This window comes from Falco naumanni, chromosome 7 (assembly GCF_017639655.2).
Source record: "Falco naumanni isolate bFalNau1 chromosome 7, bFalNau1.pat, whole genome shotgun sequence".
Taxonomy (NCBI): domain Eukaryota; kingdom Metazoa; phylum Chordata; class Aves; order Falconiformes; family Falconidae; genus Falco; species Falco naumanni.
In genome coordinates, this window is record NC_054060.1 from 25413438 (window position 1) to 25432483 (window position 19046).

At 42.1% G+C, this 19046-nt stretch overlaps 2 protein-coding genes and 1 non-coding gene across 13 annotated transcripts in view; all 3 read left to right on the forward strand.

The window, feature by feature from the left end:
* The window catches only part of TOGARAM1 (TOG array regulator of axonemal microtubules 1), a 45074-nt gene extending 42792 nt beyond the window's left edge, over window positions 1-2282 (forward strand). For all 3 annotated transcript variants that reach the window (XM_040600532.1, XM_040600534.1, XM_040600535.1), the window contains one exon: window positions 1742-2282. In XM_040600532.1, the coding sequence (XP_040456466.1) occupies window positions 1742-1995 (254 nt within the window). In that variant the 3' untranslated portion in view covers window positions 1996-2282. The remainder of the gene's footprint in view (window positions 1-1741) is intronic.
* A 457-nt stretch (window positions 2283-2739) lies between these two features.
* PRPF39 (pre-mRNA processing factor 39) lies at window positions 2740-18944 on the forward strand. 9 transcript variants are annotated; one of them, XM_040600265.1, is made up of 14 exons: window positions 2740-2831; window positions 5924-6287; window positions 6547-6672; window positions 7313-7431; window positions 8210-8377; window positions 9155-9320; window positions 9976-10083; window positions 12205-12369; window positions 12687-12813; window positions 12907-13175; window positions 13780-13964; window positions 15330-15404; window positions 16028-16148; window positions 18110-18944. In XM_040600265.1, the coding sequence occupies exons 2-14, from the start codon at window positions 5958-5960 to the stop codon at window positions 18158-18160; spliced, it is 2010 nt and encodes a 669-aa protein (XP_040456199.1). In that variant the 5' UTR covers window positions 2740-2831; window positions 5924-5957; the 3' UTR covers window positions 18161-18944. The 9 variants fall into 9 exon arrangements, with proteins under 9 accessions (XP_040456199.1, XP_040456200.1, XP_040456201.1 ...); XM_040600266.1 differs by having other exon boundaries at window positions 2769-2845; XM_040600267.1 differs by having other exon boundaries at window positions 2804-2827.
* On the forward strand, window positions 13267-13352 carry LOC121092119. The gene has a single exon (XR_005829200.1). It is a non-coding gene; the product is annotated as a small nucleolar RNA SNORD127 (small nucleolar RNA).
* Window positions 18945-19046: the final 102 nt, after the last annotated feature.

The following is a 19046-nucleotide window of genomic DNA, read 5'->3' on the forward strand; positions in this document are numbered from 1 at the left end:
CCGAGTGGGATGTACTATATTGAGGCTTGGCCCCCACATGCCTACTTCTGCCCAGCCAGTATCTGTTTGTGTGTAGAGCCAGAGGTGCAGGGCTGACCGAGGAGCTGAGGCTTGCATACCTCCCTTGCTTCAAGCCATATATTCCCTCTCACAGTACTCATTCCTCATACTCTTGCCAGGAAGAAATGAAAGGAATGAGTGACTCTTTTTTTTCTGAGATTTCCCAGAACAGAAAATATTCTGTTCTGTAAGGCTGTCTCCTGCAAACTCATGATTTTTACTTGTGTACCTTTTTGCTTTTCGCAGTTGGTCTTGTTCTCATTTTAAGGCTCTTGGTAACACATACTGGCATTCAGTCAAAGGAGACAAGCTGGCAAGCTGAGCTGCAGTCCACAAAGACAGCAGACTTCATAATGGTCATCTTCCTAAACTGGCGTCAAAAGCAGAAAGACCCATTTGCTTAAAAATTGAAGGCAAATTTTACTTAGATTTTATATAATTTTTTTAATAATGGGGATTATTACTAGCAGTGCTGAATTTTCTTTTGATGTTTTAAGTGAACAAGGCATGTCTTTATGGGCAATATGCTTGACCCACGCATGTTATTTGACTTACTTTCAGAGCAGCTGGGTGTGTAGTAGCTATGAAATTCAACTAAACATAATGGACAGTCTGTTCTTGAAACATTCCTAGATTTATGCTGTCTGAATGTGTTAGTCACCAACCTTTAAAGAATTCATCTCTTGCTGGCGTTTTTGGGAGTAGTTTGTATATCAGAAGAGTCTGTTTTAGCAAAAAGGCAAAAATTTGGAAAAGAAACACTTAATTCATGATGTAATTATCCAAGTAGGGGAAATGTTTCATCTTATATATATTTATAGTATAAGGCTACTTTGGTCCTGAAACTCGAATACTTACTGCCTGTTTTTGAGGTAGAGGGGAAATCGTGAAGTATTAGATGTTACACAGTGCACTGTGAGAAATAAAGGTCCTTATGATAATCCAAACTAAAAAAATCTTAATTTCTTTTACTTGTTTTAATTTAATGGAAGATTGTAATTATCAGCAGTGTAAACTCCTGAGAGAGGATGAAAGGGGAATTTTTTTATTAGAGTGCTGATGCTATTCCAACAACAAGCTCATGTGTATAGCAACCATTCCTTCATTAGTTGCCCTGAGAAGATGATTTAACGTTAAGTGCTTTTAAACACCCCTCAAAGCAGGGTATTACTTCTGAACTGTATTTTTAAAATTAGAATAGGCCTGTAATCAGAATTGTACTGAAGTTGCTGTGCTGAAGTTAACAAGAAAGGTGGCCTTGAGCTATTCTTGAATCCCGAGACCAAGTAATTATGTTGTGCCAACAGGCCGTGGCTGTAACAAGATACAGCTGCTGGGAAAGCAGGTGCAGGGCCAAGAAAGATAGGGACAGGTATGGGAAAATAGGGAGTAACAAACTACAAGGCTGAAGCACAGCAACACAATTAGCTACATGGATAGAATGCTTATTTTAGACATGGTAATTAGGGGTGTGAGAACCGCGCGTGTTTAGAGACTACTAACCAATTATATTTCTGCTTTACGAATGTGCATGTGTATCGGTTCTATATAAGTAGCGTTAGAAACTAATAAAGTTGAGCAAGATGCATAACTCATATTGAGCGTCTTCTTGACTCTGGCAAACCCTTCTTCCAACAAAAAACAGTCTTCAACACTGCTCAATCTATTATCTTTCTTGCAGATCTTGTTACGGAGTTATACCCACGGAAGCCTTGTGCTGTGGAGCAAAAAGTTCTCGTTGTCCTTTGGCACCTCCTGGGAAATATGACGAACAGTGGCTCTTTGCCTGGAGCAGGAGGAAATATCCGAACAGCCACAGCGAAATTATCAAAAGCACTTTTTGCACAGATGGGTCAAAGCCTGTTAACTCACGCTGCATCTCAGCCACCACACATCAAGAAGAGTTTAGAAGAATTTTTGGAAATAGCAACCTAATATAACTGTCTCTTGTGTGTGCGTGAAAAATCACTCAACCAACTGGCCTGGGCAGAGGGACAGCTGTTTACATGGAGGCAGGCAGGCCCGTCCCCATGCTGCTGGCTGGCAGTGACAGCGTTCCTAGCATGGATAAGCTGCTGCGGGGACAACCGGCCGTGGGGACAGCCCGCCGAAGGAGGGCCAGGCGCTCCTGCTCGCCTGCGCTTGTCTTTAGAAGTTAACAGCACAGCACCCAATTTGTAGTAAGGGACGTCACGTTGTAATGAATAAAATACACTTACCATATAGTCATGTTTTGACTTGTCTTAGCATCTAAGCTATACGTTGATAAGTGGAGGAAAACCCTGGAGATAATTATACAGGGGTTTGTGTGGTATTTGTGAGAAATACGTATTTTTTTAACCCACTTACAGAGCTGTGCAGCATTAGCCGGTGACGTTGCCGGGGAACGTCCAGCTCCGGCAGCGCGCGGGGAAGCGCAGGGGAAACCAACGAACCTTTTCCTTTTCCCTCTTCCTTTTCCCCTTGGCGCCAGTAGCCGCCGGCCGCGGTGCCCCGGCGCCGGCCCTCCCGCTGCCGGTACTGTACGCGTTCTACACGAACCTGACGCGAACAAACGGGTTTATTTCTGTAACGCCGGAGCCGCCGCCTGCCTGCCTGCCTGCCTGCCTGCCTGAGGGGGGAGGGCGGGGGGAGGGGGCGCCGCCATTTGGCGGGAGAGGGCGCGTGCTCCGGCGCCTGCGCGGTGCCCTGTGCGCAGGCGCAGCCCGCCCTTCCTGAGGCCTGGCGGCGGCGGGCGCGCAGCGGGCTGGCGGTCACCGGCCCCGCGGCAGGTACCGGGGCAGAGGTGGGGGCCGCCCTGGGGAGCACCGGCCCTCCGCGGGGCGAGGGGAGGGCTGCCGGGGCCCGGGGGCGGGAGGGGTGCCCCTCGGCCTGGGGAGAGCGGGGCCGGGCCGGGGCCTGGCGGGAGGCGGCGGCAGGCGGGGGACTCGGCCGGGCCGGCAGCGGCGGCGGGCGGAGCGGGCTGGCCGTGCCTGAGGGAAGCTGCACGCCTGCCCTTGCATCGCCCCGCCGGCTCCTGCAGCCGGCCACCGGCTAGCTGCTAGCGGGCGCCGGGGCAAACCAGCGTGCCCGCCGTTTTCACTTCATAGTGTAAATTTTGTTGTTAGGAAAAAACCTCTTTTATCTTTATTTTATGTGCTAGAATAGTCGCAAAATCTCTGAGCGAATGCTACGCCAACTCAAAGCTTTACAGGACTTTACTGTTTGAATTACTGCTATGTTTTGGCCACCAAAACGCTGTTCTGTGGGCAGCGGCCGCGCAGGGCCCGGCCCGGGGAAGGGCCCGGCAGCTGCTTATCGGCGTTGTGCAACGGCGTCGGGAGAGCTGGGAGAGCCGGGAGGCGAGGCTTGAAATCGCTTGGTGCTGCCCGCTCGTATTTTTTCCTAGATGCCTTCCGTTAGTTCAGTATTTATAAACGCCGGTATTGTATGCAGTAAACGTTTAATGGAAGCAGGCTAAACAATATATGTTGACGTAAATGATTTAAAACTAGCGCATGTAGTTATCTGATATGCATATTATTTAGCCTGAGTCATGCGAAAATGCCAGGAACTTGGTTACTCTGTTACGTGGATTTCTGTACTTGATGTCTGTCGGCCTCATCTCAGCTGCCTTTGTAGCTCCGTGGATTGGATTGACGGGTGCTTGTTCGGTACCGGGCAGGGCTGATCATATCGGCTGTTTTAAAAGTCAACTGTAACCTCTGGTTACTGTGGGAGTCTGGGATGGGCCTTGGCTCCCTGGGGGTGGTTTAGACCAGCTTCTGTTGGTACTGAACTGTCAAATAGACTAAGAGTGTGTTGAAAACCTTGTTGCAGAGGTTACCCGATACCGCTTCTCCCTCAAATCTGAAAACCACTGGGTTTGAGGGAGTTGGTTTTTTAGGCCGGAATACATCTGAATTGGCTAGAGGGGGAAAGCATCTGTCGAATGCCAGAATAAGTTTAGATCATAAATTATTGCATGTTTAAAAACAGTTGCATTCATTTTCTCAAATTTTAGAGCTGTAAACTTCCTTTGAACTTTTTTTCAAGTGTTAGGGCTGCTGTTTGGATAATGCACTCCTCTTACACCTCGATTTTGTAATCTTTACAGAGGTAAGCTATGAATGGTAGCACTTACTTTTAATGATGCAGATGTCTTCTCTGTGTTGCACTGGAAAAGACATAGTGATACTGCTTCGATATTAATTTCTTAACTTGCAAATTATGTTTATTCTCAAAATCAGTACTGAAGACTCATCTCCAGCACTCACTGAAGAAGCTGGCTTTTGATGCAGGCTTTCTAGAGTGGGCCAGGATGTGGGCAAGGACTAGTTATTAATGAAATAAACTGCTTGTCTTACACAAGCATCCTCTTTTCCTGTGGAACAAAAGCACTACAGTGCTTTGTGGAGTCACATCGTGTTTGTGTGACTTCTAAATGGCATGACCCATTCATTTTTTATGAACGCTTACCATAAAAAGTTGCAAAATTATGAACTGTTTACCTTAAAGGAAAGAAATTGTGTTTATACTAATGCCAGATGTTGTATACAATGGAGAACAGAAATACTTTTAAAAACCTGTTATTAGAAAACTTACAGAGTAGACCATGTGGGCCTTCTAACGCTATGCCAAAGTTACTTGGCTTAGTGAACTCCTAGGAAAACATGAATTGTTATCTCACATGTTGAAGCAGCTGATATATATAAATACTTTTCCTTTCTGTCAAGAATTTCCCCCTCGCTAGATTATTGATGGTTGAGCTATGTGTTTGATGTGTTTATTGATGTGAAAAAAGTGATTTGTTTGTTCCATCTTCAGGATTTGAGTGGGAAAGAATTCTGGAGATACTGGGTGGGGTGGGCACTTTTTTTTTTTTTTTTTTACATGCAAAACTTATTTGCCATCTTCTCTGAGGAGAACTGAAGGGAAATAGTAATGACAGTTACTGCAGTGCATGTGAGAATGATAGTCTCACACTGTTCTTCATCCAAAATAGATTTACAGCTAAGAGCTATTGTATTCGATGTGAGTGTTGTATTACCTAGAATCAGTTAGTCAGTAGGATCTAGGTTGTGTGTGGAGAAAGTTCTGTTGAGCGCCTTACAGCCAGGCTGCAGGCACTGATGGCCGAGATCAGTTGAGGCTGAGCAGCATGCAGCCAGGTGGGCTGGACTGGTGTTTGCAGAGGTGCATAGAGCTGGGCAGAACTAGGCAGCAGCATTTGGCAGGAAGATCAAAATGAAGAGTAGGGGGAAGATGGGAGTCTGTCCTGAGGGTTAGGAGGAAGCACCTGGCCCATGAGTTTTGTGTGGGAGCAAGTGGCTTACGTATAAGAGGTTATCCTAAACATTTTTGTTGCCCTCTGATGCTGGGTAGTTTACATAGACATCCTTGATACGGACTGAATCTAGTGCTGATAGTAACTCTTCTTTGCAAAGTTATCACTTAAGCCGGCTCAGCTGGGCGTTGGGGGTACATTTTAACATGTATTTATTTTGCGAAGAAGTTATTGATTTGTACTAAATAGGAGAATTGGATAAATGTGAACGTAATTTTTTATTTGGAATAAACTGCTAGACTCATGCAGGAAAAATATATTGGTTCACTTTTACACCTTGTTGGCTACTTGTGATAGTTTTTTAGAAAAAAAACAGATGGGCTTTGACCCATCTGTGCAGTTTTTAAAACGTGTGACTGCTATTAACAGTTTATTAATTGTGAATAAGGGTCACGAGTGAAGCAGATATAATTGATAACAGTTTGTGGTGAAATACATGGGTGTCTGAAGCACTTGGAAGACTCTTAGCTGCTAATTCACACCCAAGTTCTACTTGGCGGTTTGCTACATGCATACTGAATCTTTTTATTTCCACAGGATCTAGTACTACAAAACAGCAATAACCTCAGCTATGGAGAACACAGATAATACAGAGGAGGAGAAGCCAACTGTAAGCAATGAGAGCACAGACAATGGCGCTGAAACGACAACAGAAGAACAGCATATGGACTTCAGTACGGAAATCATGAGCGTAACTGAGATGGAACAATCGCCTGATAGTTCCCCTGACTTGAATGAAGAGAATACACAGGAGAGTGAAATTCCAAATATTGAAAGTTTACAGACAACAGATATTGAGGCTTGCTTCCCTCCAGATTTTGACAAGTTCTGGAAAGTAGTAGAGGACAATCCCCAGGATTTCACAGGATGGGTATATCTCCTACAGTATGTAGAGCAGGAGGTTAGTACATGCCCCCTTTTCCCTTAGACTTCCAGAAATAAACAGAAAACCAAAGCAAGTCATAGATGTTCCAGTGACAAATCTAGAACTGTACATCAGGCTTTTGTAGATAACGTTTTAAGACAGTTGCCCTTGCCAGTGTTGTCATCACAGATCAGAACATAAACCCAGTGGTTTTCAAAGCAATGTTAAAACAATAATTGTTTTTAAGTTATTTTCAAGGAGAGGATTCATTGCTTGTATTGTGTATTTCTTGCAGAACCACTTACCAGCTGCCAGGAAAGCATTTGACAGGTTTTTCACGCATTATCCATATTGCTATGGGTATTGGAAAAAGTATGCAGACCTTGAAAAGCGACATGACAACGTTAAACAGTCTGATGAGGTATGTAGGTAGCTGGGCACAGCTATTGCCGTTGGTCCTGTTAGCCAAATAATGACTAACCTACTGCAAGTCATTTGGCTGCCAGTACCTGCCATGTATGGTCAGGTTTGTAGGGATTTTGTTTGCACTTGTCACATCTGTGGCATTTGTAGCTAATGTTTTTTCTCTTTGTTGGCAGGTGCGTTAAACCTCTACAGTTTGTCAAGCTTTGCAGTGCAAGCCTCTGTATTACACTGCAGCTTAACAAGTAGGGCAGGGCTTTTCTGTCACTTACATTTATTACTCATTTTCAAAACAATATAGTTGGTTTGCTGGTCACAATTGCTACATCTTATTGCATTTTTGGTCAGACGCTGTCAATGATGCTCTAATGGGTCTGTGCCCTATGGTCTGTACCCCAAAGCCTGCCCACACAACCTGATCAGAATGCAGGGACCGCTGCGCTTTGAAGATCAAGACTCTGCACGTGGAGATCAGAACATTGCCATGTTCTATCCAACCTCCACCCAAATGGTAATGGTAGATTATTTAAACAAAATTCCAGTAATTAGTATTTCTAAGGTTCACCGGATAACACAGTGTTGCCTCTCTATTAGGACGCCATTAAGTATTTGAAGTACAGTTCATGTTCTCTTCATAGGTTTATCGCAGAGGGCTTCAGGCAATTCCTCTTAGTGTTGATCTTTGGATACATTATATAAACTTCTTAAAGGAGACCTTGGACCCTGCTGATCCTGAAACTAACAGTACTATTCGAGGGTAAGTTGGAAGCAGACTAAGTGATAACAAGAAGCCAATACATACAGTTACATAGCCATGTAGTGGGATTAATATGTTTAAGCTAAGGGGCAAGCTAGTAACAGCCTGCAGTTACTTTAAGGAGTTTTAAGAGATGATAAAGCCAAATTCCAGGAGAAGGGGTAGACGATACAGTGTGGTACAGGGGTCAAAAGTTGTGACTTGAGAGCGTTAGACTAGATGTTAGGAAATACTTAGCGCAGCACTGGAACAGATTCCCCGTAGAATTTTTGAAATATAATTCCTTGGAGGTTTTCAGGGTATGGCTAGGTTGCATCTGACCTCATCTGTTGCTGGTCGTGGTCCTGGTTAGAGGTTGGACTAAAGTTTGATCCAAAACCTTAACTGAACTTTAACTGAAGCAGCTTCTAGCTGCGTGATTGATGTATAGCTTTTGTGTGTTAAACTGCTGAAGTAATAACTGTTCTAGAATCTTTACAATATAGAAGTAGTAGTGGTTGCATACCTCCTTAGTATCTTGCACTGCTGCAAGTGGCTTTTTCTGTTGCCTTTATTTGTTCTGTTGTGGTAGTGCTGAAGGAAAAAAAGTGGGCAAACTTCCTGAATTTGTAGAGATCTTGCTACAGATATCTAGAAAATACTTTGAAGAATTTAAGTAATGAATGTAAGTGTTGCAAGTAAATGAGGATGGTTATAATTTTTAAGTAAGAGCCAGAACTTTTCTTCCTTGTTCTGTCATCGCATTCAGAAACACCTATAAAATTATTTCATTTTTCAGAGCCTATGAACATGCGGTCTTAGCTGCTGGGACAGACTTCCGATCTGACAGACTATGGGAAATGTACATAAACTGGGAAAATGAGCAGGGAAACCTAAGGGAAGTTACATCCATCTATGACCGCATCCTTGGAATTCCAACGCAGCTCTACAGTCATCACTTTCAGAGGTAAAGAGAAAACAAAAGGTTTAGTTAATGCTATGAATTGCTTAATATATGCTAACCTAAATCTGTAAATGTAAAAATGTTCACTCAGAACAAGAACTTGGAATAGTTTTATATGCTTGTTTACTTATTTTTGTACTCATACAGTTTTGACTGCTTGCTTTAAAGTACTGATAACACGTTTTAGGAATTTGATTTTAGACAAATTCACAAATTCTGCTGAGGAATAAAGGAAGGCCTTGAAATGGTGAGGAAGAAAAGAGGACGTCTTAGAAAAATCAGAATGAGCAGTTTTAAACTTTAATTCTTTGTGTAACGCTCACGTGTGGAGAAGCACTGATTTAATTGGCTAAAGAGAAATACTTGGTTGAGTTTTAGGTAGTAGAGTTCTGCATTAATATGGAGCGGTTGAGGGAACCAGAAACCTTAAATTGTGCACCGTTCTTTCCCCATAATTTCTGCAGGTCTTTTGGTCTTGGAAATAAGGTATCATCTTCTGAAACTGATCTTGTCCTTTGTCATCAGTTTTACGTGGCAAGTGGTCTGTCTTTGCCACTGAAGTTCATTGTCCTTTCATTTCTCTCTGAAATGTGAAGCTTTTAAAGTCAGATAGATAGCAGAAGTTGCATTTTTTTGTTTGTTGTCAGAAGTTGTGTTTTCAGTGTTGCTCTAGATCAATGAAGTAATGCAGAACCCTGCTAGGATTTATTATTGTTCTCTGGTTAGGCAGCGTGTTGCAACATGAAACGTGAAATTTATGTTGTTTCCAACTATTCTTAGGTTTAAAGAACATATACAGAACAACTTGCCTCGAGACTTCCTGACTACTGAGCAGTTTGTCCAGCTGCGCAGAGAACTGGCATCTGTGAACGGCCATAGTGGGGAGGATGCACAACCTGGAGATGACCTGCCCTCTGGCACTGAAGATATAACTGACCCTGCCAAGGTACATACACAGATGATGTTTGTCAATGTTTCTTGCCTTACTTTGTGGCTGAAGGCAACTTTATTTACGGACAATTCAATGTATCTGTAGCTGAGGTGTTCCCGTAGTTCTCTTGCATATCACTGCTCTTTGGCTCATCTGCTAATGGCTTTTGTCAAACAGGACATACGTTTCCAGTGTTTTCATAGGTAATAAAGAAATGGAGTTAAAAAACAAAAAGGAAAGGATGCACAGAACTTTAAGAATGAATATTAATTATTCCAGGTTAACAGATTAGGGACTGTGTTCTAAGAAAGCTCTTAGACACAGCAGTGGTCTGTGCAGATGGGTAGCCTTCACAGGCACATGAGACTTGGAGCTGTCCAAGAGAATTGCTGACTGTAAAAGCATAGACATGCAGAAGCCAGGTTTGACTTGGATCCAGATTCATGTTTAATCTCAATCATTTTTAGCATAAGAGCAAAACTTCAGATAGAAGACCAGTTCAGCTCTATTGTGCTAAGGGCCAAGGCACCATCAGGGCAGTGCCCCATCAGGGTAATATTTAATACATCTGTGATAATTTTAATTCATGCATATTACTGTCATCATAAGATGCATTTACAAAGGTGATGCAGTGTCTACCTGTGTTACATTTTTTAAAATTACATTTTAGCTAATCACTGAGATAGAAAACATGAGGCACAGAATCATTGAGATTCATCAAGAAATGTTTAACCACAATGAACATGAAGTCAGTAAGAGGTGGACGTTTGAAGAAGCGGTAAGTTTGTTTTTTCTACGTAAGGCAGCATGCGCGCGAGTTTTGAACATAAGACTGGGAGCTAGGAAATTTGAGTAACAGTTAGGCCTTACAATTTAAACCATTGTGGGGCTTTAAATAAAGATAAATTTCACTTCTGTGCCATTTTTCTTGTGAAAAGGCAATTTCTGAGATCAACTCTATCATCTGATGATTTAGAAATCTTTGAGGAGTATTTGGAGAGAAGCAAGATTAGTTACTAAGCAGTCTTTAAATTACGTGCGTGAAATGCTATGTACGTTTATACTGCCTTATGCATCTGAGGTATTGCAAAATAATAGGAGGGAGAACGTTCCTTTAACTGGAAAGATAAGCCTATCCTAAAAGGAGAATGAAATCTGTATGGTTTTGTATTTTTATGCACTCAAATCTGAAGTCAGTTAACTTTTGTTTTCCAAACGTAGCCTTCATAACATGCAGCTACTAGATATAACGTATTAAAAGTTGTGTCACTGAAGATTAAGAACTTTTTCTGTGTAGAATTAAGTTTGGTTACTTTGGAAAAAGCAACCTGAGTTTTTAATTCTTGGTCTTTCCAGGTAAATACCATGTTGCATACCATGGTTCTTGTTTTAAATGTACTTTCAAAAAAGAAAGTGGGGACAGATTTTTGGAGATCTCTTATGTGGTGTCAGAACTGTTACGTTGTTTTATTGCATGTTACTGGACTAGGCCAGATCCCTTGTAAGGCAAAGGAACTTGAAAACATAGTATGTGGCCAGTCCTAGTGCCATAGACTGGAGCATGGTCTTGCTGGGGTGAGTTCCTCATTCTGTTACACAGCAGCCTGAAGTGCCAGTGCGAGCGCTACATGTCACAGGCTCACTTTGTACCAGTTACCTGGCGCAGAAGGAGGCAAACTGTGCAGTGTGTCCCTGGGGTAGGTGAGGCTGAAATTTGCTGATGTCTTATGGAAAGCAGTGGTCAGTATAGGTACTCCTGGCTCAGGAAAGCTTAAGCTGCAAATCATTGAAACTTGGAAGAATGCTAAAACTGTGGACATGCTGCAGAAAATGTGTGAGAAACAGGGTGTCGTCTCTTGCTCCTGGCCAGAATCAATACTTTTCCTACCAAGAGAGTATATCTGCTATGTAGATACCAATGTGCTGGATCTATGAGGATTTAAAATACAAAGTTAGACGTGTTTGTAACGGACAGAAATGAGGCAGATGGGCAACAGGTGTCACATAAGTGATCGAGACTGCTTAGACCCGTTTTACTGTTGTTTTAGCAGGAGCAAACACTCCTCTGAATTTGCCAAAATGGAAAAAGAGTTTTGGGTTCCATAGTAGTGTTCATTGAGAAGCAGGAAGGGGGTGGTTGGCTTTCAATTTCAGATGGCCCTGAAGAACTGAATGTTACTCCTTAATTTTTGTAAGTTCTATGTATCTGTATCTGAGATGGAATTGCAGTGCAGGAGAGAAATAATGAAGTAAAATTCAGGATGAAGGGGAGAAGAAGCAAAAGATCTCTGGAAGAGTGCTTTGCTACGTTCAGTTCAAAGCAATGTTTAAATTTTCTGTGCTGAAAAAACTGGCTCACCCAGCTCCTCTTGTAGTCATCAGTAAGAACGCACTCTCACTAGCTTTTGGAATAGTCATCTTAGTGTAAATATTTCCTATGAAGTTCATTTCAATGCTGTATTGTTCCTTGTCGTGTTTCTCAACCAAATCTTGAATTTAATTTGTAGAATATACGCTAGTACGACAGTAAATACTTCAGTTAGATGTATGTATGGCAACAGTGTTCATTGTTTTTTATAGTGTTGTTGGTACATTGTGACTGCAGGTTTGATAGGGCTTTAACTGCATTGAGTTCCTTCCCAGCTTCTGTAAACACTTGCACTTAAAAAGCTTTCTAGAAAATCAAGTTACTAACCTAGAATTTAATTGTCAGCAAAATCTCTTGATCAGTACTTGGGTAACCCCAGCAGACTTACTTGAATAGATAATGACGTGTATCAGTTCTGAAGTCCTGTTATTTAAATGGCATTGCTTGAGTGGTGTGTGGCTGTTTGGGGTTTTTTAAGCAGCATGGTGGTATGCTTATTAGTGATTAGTTGACATACTGTGACTCTTGCAGATAAAGAGGCCTTACTTTCATGTAAAACCTCTGGAGAAAATTCAGCTGAAAAACTGGAAAGAGTACTTAGAGTTTGAGATAGAAAATGGCACTCATGAACGAGTTGTGGTCCTCTTTGAAAGATGTGTTATTTCATGTGCCCTCTATGAGGACTTCTGGATTAAGGTAAGGGAAGTGGTTTACCACCTATCTCCTGCCAATTGCATACATTGATCTAGTGACTAACCTTTTGTACTCTTGTGGAATGTTGTTCATATATAACTATATCTGTTGCATTAGGAGATGGTCTGCTTGCAACCAGATTTGACTGCTGCATATGCCAACTTCGTTGCCTCTCTACGTCCTTCCTTACAGAAACTAGTCTAGTGGTTCAATAAAGGTGCTGAATGGGTTTAAACAAAAGAATTTTATCGTTCTGTCATGTTTTTAAAGACAAATACAAGCTTTAAATTTTTCAATCTCTGCTCTGTTTTCAACTATAGTATGCCAAATACATGGAGAATCATAGTATTGAAGGCGTGAGGCATGTCTACAGCAGGGCTTGCACAATACATCTTCCTAAGAAACCAATGGTTCACATGCTGTGGGCTGCCTTTGAGGAACAGCAGGGTAAGAGCAATGTTAGTTTTTGCTGGGCGGGATTCTGGTTTTAAGAGGCTGTTGGATGTCTCATATCTTAAAGCATCTTCACCGGTGTTTTAGGCAACATCGATGAAGCAAGAAGAATCTTGAAAACATTTGAAGAGTGTATTCTAGGGCTAGCAATGATTCGCTTGCGAAGAGTAAGCTTAGAACGCAGACATGGAAACATGGAAGATGCTGAACACCTGCTTGAAGATGCTGTTAGGAATGCCAAATCAATTAGTGAATCGTCATTTTATGCCATCAAATTAGCTCGACACCTCTTCAAAGTACAGAAAAATCTTCCAAAGGCAAGAAAAGTGCTGTCAGAAGCCATAGAAATTGACAAAGTATGTGTTCCCTCTTCGCTGTATTTAACAAAAAACAAAAAAAAAAATCCTGGCATTTTTCTCTCTTTCTGAACCATTTTTTTAAAAAATATGGCAACAATGATGACAGGAGTTTGTAACTGTATGTAATGTTTGTTACTACATGGAGACAGCAGTCCCTCTAAACTGATGTTGCCGTATTAGCAGCTTGCAAATCAGGACGTTTGTGATTTTTTTCTTTAGAAGCACAATGTGCTTCATACCTTTGTTTTCCCTTTTTCAAATCTTAACTATTATAGGCATGTTCACATCTCAAGGCAAGCCAAATTGATTGTGTAGGTAGTACTTGTAGATCATTCTGTATAACCACAGTATTTGGCACTCCAAGTACTATTAGCTTGCTTCTAGCGAAGTGTTACATCTGTTTTTGTAGTGTTAGACTGTTACTAATCTATTTGTGAAAAAAACAGGTCAAAGATGACAAATATAAAAAGAAAATCTTTTTCTTGACTATTCTGGCATATATTTATGATGTAAACGTTCTAGTATGCATCTGGTAGACATACATTTGGTGTTAAATACCCAGCATGACAGATGTACAACTTCTAATACATCTTTTGTACAGGAAAATACGAAACTGTATCTCAACTTACTTGAAATGGAATACAGTGGCGATCTCAAGCAAAATGAAGAAAACATCTTGAGCTGTTTTGATAAAGCTGTCAATGGCGCATTGTCTATAAAAATGAGGATTACGTTTTCTCAGCGAAAAGTGGAATTTCTTGAAGATTTTGGTTCTGATGTGAACAAGTAAGATGTAATCTGTGCAAATGACCACAACAGGGTCACCGAAAGAGTGCTTGTAGAAGTTGTAGGGAAGGGATAGGGTTAGCGGCATCTATTGAATTGTTTCTTCCGTGCCATCAGTTCTTTGTTGAGGGATAGCTGCTTTTCTAAACCAAATTGTTGTTTTTAAATAGGAATCTCTTCTCAGAAAATTATGCCTTTTTTTTCTGAAATACCTAACACCTGATAGAGAAAAATTGTGTGGCCCATAACTTCTTACTGTAGTTTTCTCTTGCTAACCCTTAAAAGGAGGATGTTCCTCAGAGAGAACATGAAGTGTTTTGTGACACAGGTATCATTTGATGCTCTGTACACTGTGAGCGACTGCTTGAGGTTTCCAAAACCACATAAATTTGATTTTTCTACATTCAGAAGTACTAACAATGCTGTACGCGTATGTGGGAGGATCAGATATTAAAGTGCCACTTTGTGATTAAATACTAGATATACTTTTTCCGTCTTAGTTCTGTATTGTAAAACAAGCTCTTTTTATGCTCATTTTGCAGCTAGATAACTTGGACGGACTAACATTGAGTTAGTTTTTCTGCTTTATATGCTGTTAACAGTAGCTGTCCTTAATTTCTGCTGACTCTGACCATTCTAACTTGCATGTCAGCCAAGCATTGCAAGTTTGGATCCCAGATACACTAAGCAAAGTGAAGTTTTCAGTTTCCAAATAATACTAGAGTGTAAAACAAGTCCAAGAAACTTTTCACGAAGAGCAATATTGACAGAAGCAGCAGTTTTCATGTGATACCTTGTAAACTGGTATGCAGCAGATGAAATGATACTTTGCTATTTGTGGGAATTTTAGCTAGGGCTCTTCTGTGCTGCATTTAATTCACTTTTCTTCCCATGCTGTTTGGGAAAAGGCCATAGGTGCTACTTTGGAATTGTAGTAATCTTGTATAATACTATTTTCCAATATTAAAAAGTGTTGATTCCTAAATATCGATGCTGCTCTCAATGGCATCAGCACACAGCTGGGGGAGTGCAGTCACTGGAAGGAGCAGCTGTATCACAAACAAGGTTTAGAAAACTTATTTCTAAAGGAACTTTATAAAAACTGCATGAAGTATTGAGCAAGGTGGGAATTTCTGAGCTAACTGAAAATTCTTTGCTATGTGTCGTGGAATCAAATTAAGGGTTTTTGGCCTTCCTGCCTTCATGATGGATCACTTACTAAAATTTGGTTATGATTGAGTTCGGCTTAGAATGTTTTTTGTATTTTTACAGTTTCAAGTAGACAATTTACAATGGTTGGGCATGTGTTTAAAACGTTTACATGAAAATGGTGAGCAAAGCTTTATTTCTTTTTGTCTCCTTCAGGCTTCTCGATGCCTATGATGAACATCAAGCTCTTCTAAAGGAGCAGGATTCTTTAAAAAGGAGAGCAGAGAACGGGTAGGAAGTCTGTTCACCTGAGGGTATAAACTGCCTTGGTAGCTAATGCAGTACGGGGTACCTGGAACACATGCTACACAGGACTATAGCTGATACAAAGCACTTTGGAAATGCTTTTAAAATAGTTCAGAGAAGAATCTCAGAGACTTTTTTATTTTTTCTTTAGTCTATGAATATATATACACTTTTTTTTTTTTTTTTTTGGCTTTAAGCCTACTGCTTGCAAGAAGAAAATCACTGGTTCTTTAATCACATTAAAGCGTATACTGAATAGGGCTGTACTGTTGGCGTAAATATTTGGAAAGAGATTTATTGGAAAATAACTTTTGTAATTAAGTTTCACAGAAAGGCTAAACAGTACTGGTAAAAATAACTTAATCTTTAAGCAGAGACACGCTTCTGCTGTCTCAGTTTGAGCACCCAAACAATTTAAAACCCAGACTATTGTTCTGAAGCACAATATACTACTGTCTTTCTCTCTCTAAATCAAATGCTGTTATCCTGTTTGGACAGGGCACCAAGTTAGAAAGTACTACTTCACCTTACCCACTACATTTCTCACACAAATACATGCTCAGAGTTTAATCTAAGGTACCGTTGATAAGCATGTATTAACTTCACAGGTCGGAGGAGCCAGATGAAAAGAAAATGCTCACAGATGACCCAACTTTGGCATCAGCACAGATGATGGATGGCGACATGCAAGTCAATCAGGCAGCATATAACTACAATGCCTGGTACCAGGTTGGGTGTAGGCTTTGTTTGCTTCCTTTAACATGCACAATTCTCAATATTTATACATTGTGGTTTTCCCTGTGACTTTATCTGTGGCTCAGTGTCAGTTAGCAAGGACAGCGTGGAGTAAAAACTTAGCTCCTGTTCTTGTTGATACCTCTTTGGCCTGTTGTGCAAGTGTAAAATATGTCTTTCTGTGGAGCGAGGTGAGCAGTTTGCGGACTAGCTCTTCACGTGAAGGGATGTGCGGCAGCAGTTAAGAATATTGGTGGCTAAGGGCAATACACCTGTTGTGTGCTGAAACATTTAGCCCAGGAGGCTCACTTTGGGATGCCGATTTACTGTGTGTTTTGATATTTACTTGCTCCAACTAGTAGTTGCTGTAACATCCCGGTATGGGTTCTGCATCGGGACATTTGTGTGCAAAATCTGTCTGTTGGGTAGCTTGTCTTCTGGGACTGTTCTTGCACAGCATTTCGTTTGGTCCCCTGTAGGGGCTTAAGGAGTGAGTCAGTAATACTATACCTTGGTTTTCTCTTCTTGCTGGTGGCAGCAGCAACCTCTAGCACGTGCTCTGCTTGCTTCTAGACTGAGAGTCCATTTTGTGTTCTGCCTTGTCTGAGGGGCAGGCTGTAAAGTCAGAGCTTCAAAACTTGCCTTTCTGTAGGAGATCAGTGCTGGGGAAAGTGGGTGCTGCTGGTGTCCCTCTGCTGGGACAGGAGTGATGTGCAGGCTTGGAATGCTTGTTCTTCTGAGCTACCAGTCAGGGAGAGTCCAGCTGAAACTTTTGCAGAAGCTGTTCAACGGGAACTGCTATTCAGAGTGCAAGGAGCCTACCGCTCCAGCGAGAGCAGTGTTTGCAGACAAGGCTGTTGTCTGACTGGTTCAGGGTTGCCCACATCAAGGTCAAGTGTTATTGCCAAAGTCAGGCGGTGCAAGGCGTCTCGCCCAGCGTGGGGAAACTGCTTAGCTCTACGCCAGGAAAAATGCCCCAAGTTTTCAAACACAGAAGGTAGGAATAGCAGGCTTACGGTGTTGGTGTTGATGTAGAGCTCCGTCCTGTGGTTGGCATGGTAACTCCATTGCTGTCTGCCATCTGTGTACTCCACAATCTGATTGAGAGCAGCAGAGAAAAACCCTTTCAGAGGGAATGGGGGCATTTGGGATACCCCAAGAACCTTCTGCTGCTGAATACCTGCTTTGGCTCAGCTGGGGTTGTTGGGGTATGGCTGCTCGTAGTAAGACCATGGAACTGCCTCAGTGCTGGTCTCTTCTAGCTGCAGACTGGGGGATTCAGAGGGAGAGGTGCTGGGGCGGTTCAGCTGCATGCCCTGGCTCTCCTGCCTTGTGGCATGTGCTGTCGTAGTGGACATGGAGCTGGAACACAAAGCACACTTCCTCACCTTCTGCTCCCTCCCTTTTTCCTTCCTTTTATGAGACTGTGTTGCAAGGGAGGTGACAGGGAGCCCCAGAGCAGGTACCAGAGAAGGGATCTGAGGGGCACGAGTGAACCTCTGACCTTCCTAAACTGGAAGATGTAGCACATGCATGTTTATTAAGTAACTAAAACTAATGCAGACAACAGTGCCAGCTTCTGTGCTGTGCCATGGTGCAAACCTGACCCTGCACTTGCAGCTGAACCATGCTTCAGCTTTCCCTCCCTCATAAAGCAGATCTTTAGGGCGGTTCGGAGTTCACGGGCTCACACTGCAGAACTGCACCCTCGCTTGTTCCACTCTTTGCATTGGGCGAGATACAGGCTGCCCGCAAAGGCTGGTAATGGGGTGCTGAAACCCCCGACATCATGGGTGTGACGTGGGCTGTCAGTGCTGGCGTGGCCACACAGAGCCCTTGGTTACAGAGGCGTGTAACTCATCTGTGCCTCTCTGGAGCCATAGCTGGCTTGTTAGCAGGCACTCCTCGTGGAGCACGGCATCGTGACTTAATCATGTTCTTTTCTTTGTTTCTAGTACAATTACCAGAACGCATGGAATTATGGACAGTATTATCATGCAACTTGATCTGAAGAATGAGTGAAGTTCACTGTGCTGCAGTTTCAACAAAGATGGAATAAAAAAAATATATTTTTTTAAATTAGGGATGTGAAAGAACTGTTGTAATACCTGCTTTTTGGTCTTTTGCATGTGAAAATGAGCTGATGTTCACAGGGTATGTGTGAAGCAAGATTTGTGTGCTGGTAACTGATAAATGGTATCTCTGTACAATTCTAGTTTACCATAAATGCATTTTGTTTTTTAATGCCCTGCACTAATTTATGGAGGTATCTGAAGATTTTTTTTCAGTCTCTTAATGATTCCATAGACTTAATAGGTAAAGCCGCAGGGGTTTTGGTTCGGGTTGTTTTTTTTCCCTGAAGCTGTTCTGCTGACTGGTGTTGGCCATCGCAGGAAACAAGCAGGTGGGGATGGCTGCCAGCACGGGAGCCAGGCTGTCCTTTCGCGCCTGCTCTGCTCTCCAACCAACTGTCACGACTTGCTCCTATCATGACATCCTCTCTGTGCCCAGTGAGCAAATCCCAGGCCGCTTTATGTTGCTACGAATGAAACTCTTCAGATTACAGTGGCAGCCTTTGCGAGCTGCAATACGGATTTTCTATTCTATGTGGGGGTCAAAAATTAAAATGCAGTGCAAAATGATGTTGCATTCTTTTTTAAAAAAAGCACAAACTGTGTTTGGGATGATTTTTGTATTTAGAGTTTTTCATGTACACAGTGTGAGCAAACTTTTTTCATTTTGATCAAAGTGATCATTCCCATTTTTGTAATAAAAGCAAGGAATTCAGTAGTCCTCTGAGCTTTCTTGGATTGCCTCATTCAAGCCAGCAGTAAGAATGGCAGAGTTGCAGTTCAACACCTGATTTATTGAAACAAACTTCTGTGGCTGCAG

What these genes read in the sequence shown, in the direction of transcription:
- PRPF39 (XM_040600265.1), top strand. Translation starts at nt 5,958, where the DNA reads ATGGAGAACACAGATAATACAGAGGAGGAGAAGCCAACTGTAAGCAAT. An exon ending in GGTGGACGTTTGAAGAAGCG is followed by an intron (nt 10,084 to 12,204) that starts GTAAGTTTGTTT and finishes TGACTCTTGCAG; the next exon opens with ATAAAGAGGCCTTACTTTCA. An exon ending in ACTACAATGCCTGGTACCAG is followed by an intron (nt 16,149 to 18,109) that starts GTTGGGTGTAGG and finishes CTTTGTTTCTAG; the next exon opens with TACAATTACCAGAACGCATG.